Raw genomic sequence first — 12968 nt, 5'->3', positions numbered from 1 at the left:
GCTTGACTTGCTTATTTTGTAAGCTCTGGGAAAGCATTCTATCTGATTATATTAGATAAGTTTGTAAAATGAATAACTTGATAGAAGAAAGTGATGATGATGATGATGATGATGATGATGCTTGTTGTTTAAAGGGGCCTAACATCTAGGTCATCAGCCCCTAATGGTACGAAATGAGATGAAATGTAATGATAATTTACAATTCCAAAATTCATCCACTGACCAGAAATCAAAACTTGATGATGAAGAATGAATGGATGAATACGAACGTAAAATAATCAGTGGATCCAATTCACAATATTAAGAGTTAAAAATATTTCCAAAATCAATCCACTGACTAAAATTTTAGACGATTAAGATGAACAATGATCAAGAACAATCATTGCATCCGACCCACAATGCCCCACCTTCCCAGAAACTAACCTGAAACGATGGTATGTACTGACCAAGGGGCTGCTTCCAAAGCACAAGCCCGAATTGACAGTGTTTATTGTCTAAAGGGGCTGACGGCCCCCCACAATGGTACTTATTGCTAGTAAAGTAGAGCCATGGTATTTCTCATGTAGCCGTACTAATCACAAGTAACGTACACTCACGGTGTTCTTTACATTGTGGTATTACTCACAGGTAATCTACTACGCACAGGTAACGCAGACCTATGGTGTTTCTCACATAATGGCACAACTCATAGGCAACGCGAACCCAGTGTTCTCCCCAGGACCATTTTAGTGGGTGCCCTGCCGTTTTTACAGACTGCCCGGCTAACATAACCTTGATACATGTACAGTAGTTACGTAATATTAATACATATTTGAATCACTGCATGCTCCAAATTAAAATATAAATACTGTAAAACTGTTTCTTTAAATGATAAATCTACATTATTGTTAGCATAAACGCATCAGTTACATCGGAGTTTAAATGTTTAGCTTAACTATAACATAGTGTCGTGTGCGACCGGTGTCTGGATTAGTGTAGAATTGCACGATAGCACTAGATTCCTCACGATATCACAAACCCGCATGGTAAGCCCTAGTCTTTGATTATGAACGAGCAGTAGAACACTACAGCATCTTATTCGTGATAATAACACTAAAACTGTTTACCTGTCTCATATTACTGTTAACCCGCAAGTGGTCGCTAGCCGAAATGTAACGTGAGTGGTCGTGCGTGAGACTTTCTCTCACATTCAAGTAGAATGACATTTTTCACAGTTTTTTGGGGCGTAAGGCTGAAATTTACTGTTGAAATGAGACGCAAGTTCTACCTTATATATTTTCTATAAAAATGAAATAAGAAAACTGAAATGGCGTATGGCTTTTAGTGCCGGGAGTGTCCGAGGACAAGTTCGGCTCGCCAGGTGCAGCTCTTTTGATTTGACTCCCGTAGGCGACCTGCGCATCGTGATGAGGATGAAATGATGATGAAGACGACACATACACCATGCCCCATGTCAGTGAAATTAACCATTTATAGTTAAAATTACCGACCCTTCCGGGAATCGAACCCGGGACCCCTGTGACCAAAGGTCAGCACGCTAACCATTTAGCCATGGAGCCGGACATAAAAATGAAACGATTAGCTGTTTATTAAAGACACAAATTACTACTTAAAATAACATATGCAATGTACATAAAAATAACTTCCGTCCTGAAGTTGTAAAAAATAAAATAACACACATGGATTATATCTAGTAATGAATATTGAATTTTCACGACCGCATTGTAATCGAAACCGACTTTCAACGTATTAGGTCATGTTACGTACATTTAGTACGTGTTGAAGAGATGTTAAGTACAGAACAAAAATGGCCAACCAGGCACCAGTGGGATGCGAACCCACAACCTCCCGATTTCGCGTCGGTTGCTCTACCAATTGAGCTATGGTGGCTGAGGCCATCTTTGTTCTGTTGGAAAGGATCTAAGCTACAGGTCTGGTACTACTACCATCACACTGTAGAGTGTGTTTAAGTTGCCCGTTGAGGGCCAAGTCAATGAATATTGAATTTTCACGACCGCATTGTAATCGAAACCGACTTTCAACGTATTAGGTCGTGTTACGTACATTTAGTACGTGTTGAAGAGATGTTAAGTACAGAACAAAAATGGCCAACCAGACACCAGTGGGATGCGAACCCACAACCTCCCGATTTCGCGTCGGTTGCTCTACCAATTGAGCTATGGTGGCCTAGGCCATCTTTGTTCTGTTGGAAAGGATCTAAGCTACAGGTCTGGTACTACTACCATCACACTGTAGAGCGCGTTTAAGTTGCCCGTTGAGGGCCAAGTCAATGAATATTGAATTTTCACGACCGCATTGTAATCGAAACCGACTTTCAACGTATTAGGTCGTGTTACGTACATTTAGTACGTGTTGAAGAGATGTTAAGTACAGAACAAAAATGGCCAACCAGACACCAGTGGGATCCGAACCCACAACCTCCCGATTTCGCGTCGGTTGCTCTACCAATTGAGCTATGGTCGTGAAAATTCAATATTCATTGACTTGGCCCTCAACGGGCAACTTAAACGCACTCTACAATGTGATGGTAGTAGTACCAGACCTGTAGCTTAGATCCTTTCCAACAGAACAAAGATGGCCTAGGCCACCATAGCTCAATTGGTAGAGCAACCGACGCGAAATCGGGAGGTTGTGGGTTCGGATCCCACTGGTGTCTGGTTGGCCATTTTTGTTCTGTACTTAACATCTCTTCAACACGTACTAAATGTACGTAACACGACCTAATACGTTGAAAGTCGGTTTCGATATCTAGTAATATTTACGTAAAAAGCAAGGTTTGTGAACACAATATTTTCAAAAACAAGAAGTGCTCATAATACACATACTAACGCGTACAACAGGCGTAAGTTTCCCGCTACACTTGAACATAACACCAACGCCATTAGTCGCGCGATGAGAGAAACTCTCACGCACCGCGCACAGACACATAGGAACCTTTGTTCTGACTAGGGGAGGGGGTGCTTACCCTTCAAATGTGAATCGCTCTACTCATGACAGTTATAAATTCAGCTAGAAGAGGGAACAGTCACCTCCCTTTCATCACTGTGAAGTAATACCACAATAAAAAATAATGTGAGAGAAAATCTCATATAGCGACCACTCGCGGGTTAATACCTTCTGTGGATCAGTGGGTTTCGAACTTGGGAGAGGTAGTCATATTTTTGAAGGGCGACACTCCATGTTGTACGATGTCAGCATTGGTGTTGGCGTTTATCCAACAACATTCACTAAAACTCAGCTTTAGACGCCCAAGAGAGATTCGGTTTACTCTGCCATCTAGCAGGCCTAGAGTAAAGCGGAACGTCGAAATTGAGGAGCAAGCAGCCAGATGGCGTCAAATTAAAATGTTTGCATATTATTATTAGTGCCCTGAGGGGAATAAATTGAAATGTTATCTTATTCATTTTTCGTAGTATTCCCCAACCGGCTACACATTCCTGCCACCCGGCTGATGAAAATTTCTGGGGAGAACACTGCAAACCCATGGGGTTCCCCACATAGTGGTACTAATCATAGGGACCCGTACTATCCCGCGGTGTTCCTCACAGAGTGGGTACTAATCACAGTCAACCCAGACGTACGGCGTCACTCATACAGTGGTACTAATCATAGGCAACACCCAGACCCATAGTGTTCCTAGAAACGCAGATCCATGTTGTCCACAACCAGATGTTGAAACACCCAAGTGAAGATAGTCTCTTTTTATCTGCTTGGGGTGTTCCAACCAAAACTGGACAGAGGGGAGCCTCTGTCATAGTGGCAGATACTATACACAGGTTCTGTGGATCCCTAGTGATCTACCCTCACAGTGGTACCAATCGCAAAGAATTGGATATGAATATTAGGTCTAATATTTCAGTAAACAAAACGGGTATTATTGCAGTTTTAATACCTTTTATTAATAATTGTACTTTTAGGTACTAAAAGGCTGAAATGGGTATGCTGAACTCTTCAGTAAACATAAGCTACATTTAAGTAAAGGAGTAATGAAGAAATGGAAAATAAGACAGGTCTCCAAGGTCTCTCCATAAGTTAGTATAGTGCGCACACTTTTTACTGATAGATTTTTGTACTGGGTTGAGGAGTAAGGAGGGAGCACTGCCGGTTCTGGTAATACCGCCTCAGCCGTGTATTTTATCTTCCCCCTTTTATAAAACTTGCTATATGTATTTTAATGGGTTATTTATGTACTATGGTGTTATTTTGGCCCTTTGAGTTATGCCCTCGGGCAAATTGAAATAAAGCATTTCCAAATTATGGCCCCAGGGTAAAGGAGTTCATCCGCCCTGGATGTGGTCTGACCCGTGCTTGTCTCTCTTTTGGTTTCCGCTCCCTTGCTCCTGCGGAAGCGCCGTGCCCCTCTAGCGCAGCCTATGTGTGTCGCTTTGCGTCACGTGGCCTTGCGTCATCGCTACTCTCGGCGAGGCTGTGCTAGCTCACTGGGAGTAGGCATTCGTTTCTTGCTCTGTCACCTGAGCACTTCACGGCCCTGTCTTCGAACCTAGAACCTGATGGGGTATGGGAGGTAAGCATCTAAATCTTGATTAGCCTCACGGATGATGGGAGGACATTCGTTCGCTTGTAAGCCACTTGATGGGCGCTAAATGTTGTTTTAAGGCATTATACTGTAAGTGCCAACCTGCTTGAAATCTAACATGTTTGAATCAGAATTTGTAAAGTTATGTGTGAACCTTTTGATCTGTTTACTGCAACTTAAAATAAGTTATTGGGAGTTTGTACCCTTGGTAGATGTAAATACAGATGTTGAGAAATGTATTCAACTTCCTTAGAAGCCTTAGGCACCTAGAGGTATCTTTTAATAAAAGTTGTACGGTATTTGAAACTTCCTAGTATTCTATGTTAAGGGTATTTTACGCTCCCCCTTGAGTAATTTGAAATGGCGGATAATCACCAAGCGGTATCTAGAATTATCTATTGTGTTTTAGTTCTCTGGTGTTAAATTCTGAACAGGGCTGGTCCCCTGTGATTTAGTATAGGGAATGTGTCTACGTAACCTTAGTGATGTTGATATTTAATCTTTCTTACTCTTTTCAGTGTTCATCTATCTCAGGGGTTTCCAATTGGCGGACCGCGAGAGCATTTTAATAAATAATGTGAAGAATAGTTACAAAATAATATTTTATAGGTCGTTCAAAAATGTATTAATTTTTATATTCATTATAGACCCAAGTCCGAATTAGTTCAATCTTTAATATTATTTCCTCTTTTTAAAAATTCACTTGATCTGAATGGATTATTTTTCATTTTTAAACATTTAAAATCCAAATTTCAGATAATAACAATTGGTTTTTACGTCCCACTAACTACTTTCGATGTTTTCCGGAGACGCCGAGGTGCCAGAATTTTGTCGCGCAAGTTGTTGAGTAACTTCGGAATGATCTAACATCAAACCTGCCAAGCTGGCTTCAGAAGGCCAGCGTTTCAACCATCTGAGCCACTCAGCCCGGCTCCAACTGTAAAATAACGTTTAACTTACCGTAAGTACCGTAATTAAAATTATCAAACCTTTATTTCAATTGAATTATGCATATTATTTTTTCAAAACGGTACTTCTGTAGGCCTACCATATGCAGAATTTCACGAAAATTGGCCTATTATTCAAGTGCAGCCCGCGAACACGACTAAGGTTTCCAATATGGCCCTCAAGCCCTTACAAATTGGAAACCCCTGATTTATCTTCTTAAATAAACTTTGTTAAGCTGATTCTCTACGGATATCAAGTGTCTTCGCCCTCTGTGTGGTTTCCTATCCTCATGTAGTCCAGATCCTATGGGGCCGCAGCTTCTTATGGTTTGCCAGTGATAATTTACGGTACACTGCCAACTGAATGGAAATGAAATCTGAATTGAACCGATAATATGATCGATCGATAAGAATTTTCTAAATCTTTATCCAGCTCCATGGCTAAATGGTTAGCGTGCTGGCCTTTGGTCACAGGGGTCCCGGGTTCGATTCCCGGCAGGGTCGGGAATTTTAACCTTATTTGGTTAATTTCGCTGGCATGGGGGCTGGGTGTATGTGTCGTCTTCATCATCATTTCATCCTCATCACGACGCGCAGGTCACCTACGGGTGTCAAATCAAAAGACCTGCATCTGGCGAGCCGAATATGTCCTCGGACACTCCCGGCACTAAAAGCCATACGCCATTTCATTTTTTCTAAATCTTTATTATCTTAAGCCAACAACTATGTCACACACACACATTATATAACATTATATAACATTTCTCAATGCGAATCTTGTTCCTAGCATGAATTATATAGTTTGGCTTTGCTGTGTAAACAACAACAGTATGAGTACGTAAAGTGTACGCCAGATGTCGCACAGTGATGCGTAAGTGATTCTTAGTTTGTGTTTCAAAGGTTGCCAGTACGAATCTCAAAGATAACCGAAGTCGACCGATTCAGCACTAGGGTGTCCATCTATCACTAAAAGGTGCGCGTACTATACAAGCATAACTACTACCACCCACATCCTTGATTGAAACTAGCAGTTTCTGGTAAGCGCTGTATGTTACCTTATTGGCACTCACCCTCCCAGAGCTTTACTAAATTGACTTGAGAAATCTGAGGGGAAAATCAATAGGAGTGTCAAAAGTCTAGTATTGTAGAGATAGTGGTTAGGTCTTAGTGACTCAAAAACATGAAACGTTATAAGAAAAGTTGGTAAATTCAAGTGAGAACAATGTAAAGATCAGATTAAGAGTACCGTACTGGTAATACAGGAAAAGGTATAGTGGTGGTGGTGATTATTGTTTTAAGAGGAAGTACAACTAGGCAACCATCCTCTATATACAACTAATCAGAGGGAAAAATGGAAGGGGTCCGACACTTCGAAAAATGAAGATATCGGCCAAAGGAAGACAAGGGCCACGAAGGGCGTGAAAATGAAAGACTCCCTAGCCCTCGCAAACCTAATAGCGTCGGGGTCGAAAAAGAACAAGAGTTGACCAAGAGAGGTCGGATAGGACAGATGAAAGTGAGGAGCCTGGCACAAGTAAGTGGAAGCAATGCCAGGACTCAGCTAAGGGCCCCGTGGTCGCCATCCCACGCTCCAAAGTTCAGAGCCCCTGAGGCCCCTTTTAGTCGCCTCTTACGACAGGCAGGGGATACCGTGGGTGTTATTCTACCGCCCCCACCCACAGGGGGAGGAAAAGGTATAGGAAGGTCTTATGGCGACGATGGGATATGAAACGGCTAGGAGTGAATGAAGCGACAGTGGTCTTAATTAAGGTATGGGTCCAGCATTCGCCTCGTGTGAAAATGGGAAACCATGGAAAAACCTCTTCAGAAGTGCCGACAGTGTGGCTCGAACCCACTATTTCCACAATACAAGCTGAAAACTACGTGACTCAAACCGTGCAGCCACTCGCTCGGTGACAGAATACGTTTTTATTATAAAAGGGGAAGAATATGATTAGTAGGTTAATTTCCATACCTTCAACCTCCGGAGGCGATTCTGGCACATAATTTATATGAGCGTTTCGCTTAGAAATAATATTCTGTGCTTGAATTATAGATCCCTTCAAACGGCAGCAGTGTTTCGTACCAGCAACTAAACGGCAATTCATCTTCAGTGCCATGTTGGAACACACACTCTTTGGAATCACATGGAAAAAGTGAGGTCAAAGGGTGAGGTGAAACATATGATCATCCTCTTTGCATATGATAGAGTTCGAAAGCCTCTCTTTTTTTCTCCTTTCTTTTTTTTTTTTTTTTTTTCTTCCATGAAAATTTCCATTGCAAAGATTTACTCGAAATGTTTAATACAGGATATTTTAGAAAATTGTTGAACATTGAATATTTTACTTAAATTATAACGATTTTATTAACTTCGAATTTATTTTCCAGACGACCGCTCAACTGGAGTCTGTATTTGGTATAAAGTAGGATTGGTATCCTTGGTACAGTTGGTACAGGCAAATAGTATAATCGCATAAAACAAATGAAACGCGAAACTCGTCCAGATTTGTTTTGTTTATGACAGGTTATGGAACCAGAACCACGTGAACTGTGATATGTAGTTTCATGCGGGGTTCGTGTTTGTAATATTTAAAGTTTCACATTAGTGTTGAATAAATATGAAGAACCTTAATTTGTATCGTCACATTTGTGAAAAACTCCCAGATCTGGGAAGAGTAGAGACTTTTTGTGTGGATGTTAATTCAGATGATGTATACTTGGTCGTTGAAAATAATGTGTTTAGATTCCGTCGTGCTACAAAAGATGTAAAGACCATTTTAAATATAGCGGAGGTGAGCAGCACCCCGTCTTGTTCAGGAATTGTTGGTATCAGCCATAATGCATTGCCTGATGGAAATGTAATATGCGTGGCTAGCAGAGGAGGGGATTTGATAACGTATGATGTGGACAGTGAGGAAGTGCAGTGTGTGGGTTTTGTGGTGAACGGCTTAAAGGCTATGCAGTGGAGCCTGGATCAAGAAACTTTAATCTTAGTTACAGGAATAGATACGATTATTGTTATGACATCAACTTTTGATCCAATATCAGAAGTAAACTTCCACCAAGAGAATTTTGGGGAGAAGCAGTTTGTAAATGTTGGATGGGGAAAGAAGGAAACGCAGTTTCATGGTTCTGAAGGGAAGGCTGCTGCTCTTGTAGGAAAAAGGGAAATCCTTCCTAGTATCAACCCTGATGATGGACAACCTCGTGTCAGCTGGAGAGATGATGGAAGTTTATTTGCTGTTAGTATGATCGAACCAACAACAAGTTTGCGATGTCTTCGTATTTTTAATCGTGAGGGTATTTTGCAATATACTAGTGAAATGATCTCTGGTTTGGAAATGACATTGGCATGGCGTCCTTCTGGAAATCTTATTGCTTCAACTCAAATGCTACCAAATAAATACCAAGTAATATTTTTTGAAAAGAATGGCTTGCATCATGGAGAGTTTGTACTTCCATCTGTTCCTGGTGAAGGGAGGGTACATCAGCTGGCATGGAATGTAGAGTCAGATGTGTTAGCTGTATGGTATGAGGATAGTAAGGGATCATTCCTTCAACTTTGGACAATGAGTAATTATCACTGGTACATGAAGCAATGCTTGTCTTTTCCTGAGGATCAGAAACTACTAGCCATGCAGTGGGAAAATGAAGCTGGACTTAAACTGCATATCATTTTTCACGGATTACAGTATTCAGTTCTAGAATGGATCTGGCTGACAAACCATAGCTATGTCCACACTCCAGAGAGTGAAGCTTTTGTAGGAGTTATAGATGGATGTGAGTTTTCTCTCATTACTTTGCATGTATAGGCTATAGTTAAAATATCTTTTTTTTATGTTTAATTGGGTTTAACTTGCTTCTGTTCCCTGCAGGCAAGTTCCTAGTGGCTTCACTCTAGCATGCTGCAGACTCCTCTGCAGTTCAGTGCTGCTCTTTTTTTTTTTTTTTTTTTGGGGGGGGGGGGGAGCTTGCATGTCTGCCACAATGTGCTAGCTATCGCTTGAAGCCAACGGTCACGCTCCCCATGGTTAGCAAATTATGGCAGTTGTTATGTTGTGGATATATACAAACTAGACATTTTCTTGGGAGCAGGGAAACTTAGAATCGCACAATTATGTATAATCATTTCCAAAATAACACGGCGATTAACTGTAACAAAATTCTCTGGCCAACAGACCTATTAATGATTTATTACTAAGCTCTACAGAAGCATTTCTCACGATTTGCAGGCTTAAATCCACTTTCTCGCAACCTGACTCTTCGTACTATAAATTAAGTAGGCCTATCTTGAAAATAGGAAATGTAAATCTTCACCAGATGTCGGTAAAGACAAGGAGTAAGCTATTAATAACAGCATACCACAATGTGAATGCTTGAGGGGAATGTGAAATAAATCACCAAACTGGGCTTAGCAACATTGTTTACTACATATTTCAGGGTGGTTGTGGTGTTGGTAGTGATTATTGTGTTAATACGAAGTACAGCCATCAAGTAAACCATCTTCTATCAACACTGATCAGAGGGAAAAAATGAAAGGGGTCCAACATTTCGAAAAAACAAATGTATTTACCAAAGAAAGACAAGGGCCACAAAAAGCGTGAAAGTGAGACTCTCTAGGCCTCCACACCTAATAAAAGAATAATTGACCAAGGGAGGTTGGATAGCATAGGCTAAAGTGAGGAGCCTGACACAAGTGGAAGCAATGGAGGACTCAGTTAAGGTCTTCATGGTCACCAACCCACACTCCCAAATTCAGAACTCGTTGGGCCCCTTTTAGTTGCCTTTTACGACAGACAGTTCAGTTAGCTGTGATGTGTTTGACTGTCAAAAAACATGCGTTTTCGCACCCATGTGCGACCCGCTCCCTGTGTAGAACACTGTCATTTGGCTTCACTCTCAGAGCTCTAAGGCATCTCCCTGTATTCTGTACTCCCTGGTCTGTCAGTCACACTACCAAATGTTGATGAGATGTCTCTTAGTCACTATCCATTGTTCTTAGTCAAAATCCTCATGGATACTTAATAAAGAGCCTACCCAATGATTGAATGGGACTTATCATTTTAATAATGTCCCTCTGTGGATCACTCATAGACTGTTGGCCTCTAAATTCCAAGATGAAGAGCTCAAATCTGGCAGAGGTAGTCAGATTTTTGAGAAGCAGCAAAAAGTCTATTCAACATTCCATGTGGTAAAAATTCAGTAAGTGCAGCCTAAGTTTAGTATAAATATTGTGTGGAATACCTTGTAGAGGAGAGCTGTGTTCGCTGTGACAGCCACTGTTTAACATTGTATGTTATTTTAACAAAGTAGCTGAAGATGTCCTATTATTATAAAGGCCATAACCAGTACTGAAAAATGTTTTTAGTACTTTAATATAAATAGAAGTATTGATTAGGTGGGAAAATCCAACCTTATAATTGTGATCATTTACAGAAAATGTTAAAAGTTATCTCTCTAAGCTGCAATGCAAGCTTTACATCTTGTAATGAGATTTTGGAACACACTTTGCAGTTCATGGCCACTGACGGAATGCACATTCTTCCTAATTTTGGTTTTTTAAATTCTTCTGCAGATTAAAGTTGCAGGTTCTTAAAGTAGGTGAACAAGGGGACCATAAGCCTTTACTGAAGATCTCATCACCATTGAACACTTCCTGCAACCGTCGTAAAATGCTGGGGCTGTACCTTAATTAAGGCCACGTCCGCTTCCTTTCCTTTCCCATCGTCGCCATAAGACCAATCTGTGCTGGTGTGACGTAAAGCCAATTTTTTTGCAACTGTCGCAAAGAGCTATACGCCATATGAGCTGTCACACCTTCCTGCTGGAAATAGCTCTACCTTTCTTCTTCTTCTTCAGTCAGTTCTGCAAGAAATTGTTCAAGAATGTTATGAACATAACGGTCGGAGTAATTTAGCCCTGAAAATGTATCAGACCGATAATTTGTCTGGCACTAATAGCGCACCATATGACCTCTTTCATGCCGTGCAGAGGTCTCATCTGCAGAAAGTGTGGCTTCTCTATATCCCAGATCCTATGGTTCTGTGAATTGACAAATCTACTCAAATGAAACCCTGCTTCATCACTCATAAAAAGAAAGTTTAGATCCACGATACTATCGTGGACACTATTCATTAGCCAACTGCAAAATTTATTCTTGCATTAGAACCTGTAGGCTGAATGAGTCTGGTAAGATTGTAAATGCATTAATTTTGTTACATTACGTGCTGATGAATGTGAAATACCCGTATCCTGAATTACTTTCCGAAGTGACGTATGCGGACTGAGTTACAGTCTTGACTATATATCTACTAATCTCTCTTGTGTGTGAGAGCTGCTCGCCTTTGCTGTTTTTCTTATTAGTAACGGAACCAGTAGTATGCCACCTGTGAATGAGTTGATGCACATAACGTTTTGATGGTAGGTACTGTAAAACTGGGAAACTGTCTACGAAATTTTCGAAGGCACCTTTTAACTGGTTTCTTCTTTTCGTGCAAATAACACTTGATAAGAAATATTCTTTGCACTGTAATGTATCTAACCATTGCAATAATAATCTTACAACACACTTTTAGAAGTCCAGTCGTTACTGGCGAACTGAGCAACAGAGCTAAACATCCTGCTGCCTCAGCTGTCAACACTTCTTATCACTCTAGGCTTGACACAAGCCATATGGCACCTGCTTGGGGATTCGTACGGCCTATGAACAGAAGTGTGAAGTCTTAAACTATTCTCCCTGTGTAACCAAATGTAATTTAGTTGAGTATGTAAATTAAAGAATTATAATAATGCACATACATGTAAACAAGGAACTACTGAAGATAGTACAGGTGTATGCTCCACAGACAGGATGTAGTGTGGAGGAAAAAGAAGAGTTCCTCAATGACCTGGAAACGCATATATTTGGAGATGGGATCATGATAATGGGAGCTCTGAATGCTCATGTGTGAACTGATAAAATGGGATATCAGAATTTCTGGGCCCACATGGGTATGGCGATAGAAATCAATATGGAGAGAAACTGTTAGACTTTCGTATTAGAAATAACACGTGGTTTATGAAGAGGAATAGCGATAATTACTAGTATGGATGCTGCACTGAACAGGAGTTTTAATTGTTTTGGCTAGATGTACTTCGTCTTAAAACAATCATCACGACTATCACAGAGCTGGACACACGACTCGACTGTTACTCTCTAGTTATACTTCCTCTTAAAACAATAATCACGACTATGACAGAGCTGGACACACAACTCTATTGTTTTTGTCTATTTGTAGGCCTACTTCCTCTTAAGACCGCAATCACTACTATAACATAGCTGGACACACGACTCGATTGTTTTAGTCTAGTTATACTTCCTCTTAAAACAACAATGACGACTATCACAGAGCTGGACGCAAGACTGGTTTGTTTTCGTCTAGTTGTACTCCCTCTTCAAACAATAATCACACTGCTGGTAATGA

General features: G+C 40.7%; 2 protein-coding genes across 3 annotated transcripts in view; one reads left to right on the top strand and one right to left on the bottom strand.

Annotated features, from left to right (window-relative positions):
• Nucleotides 1–7672, bottom strand: part of BckdhB (Branched chain keto acid dehydrogenase E1 subunit beta) — a 309243-nt gene extending 301571 nt beyond the window's left edge. The window contains exon 1 of the mRNA XM_067146689.2: nt 7481–7672. Within this exon, the coding sequence (XP_067002790.2) occupies nt 7481–7625 (145 nt within the window). The 5' untranslated portion in view covers nt 7626–7672. The remainder of the gene's footprint in view (nt 1–7480) is intronic.
• Nucleotides 7673–8043: 371 nt separating this feature from the next.
• Elp1 (elongator complex protein 1) overlaps nt 8044–12968 on the top strand; it is a 313623-nt gene continuing 308698 nt past the window's right edge. For both annotated transcript variants that reach the window (XM_067136206.2, XM_067136207.2), the window contains exon 1: nt 8044–9285. In XM_067136206.2, the coding sequence (XP_066992307.2) occupies nt 8124–9285 (1162 nt within the window). In that variant the 5' untranslated portion in view covers nt 8044–8123. The remainder of the gene's footprint in view (nt 9286–12968) is intronic.

The sequence above is a fragment of the Anabrus simplex genome, chromosome 1, assembly GCF_040414725.1.
Source record: "Anabrus simplex isolate iqAnaSimp1 chromosome 1, ASM4041472v1, whole genome shotgun sequence".
Taxonomy (NCBI): domain Eukaryota; kingdom Metazoa; phylum Arthropoda; class Insecta; order Orthoptera; family Tettigoniidae; genus Anabrus; species Anabrus simplex.
Note: the sequence above shows the minus strand (reverse complement) of the source record. Positions and strands in the feature narration are given on the sequence as shown.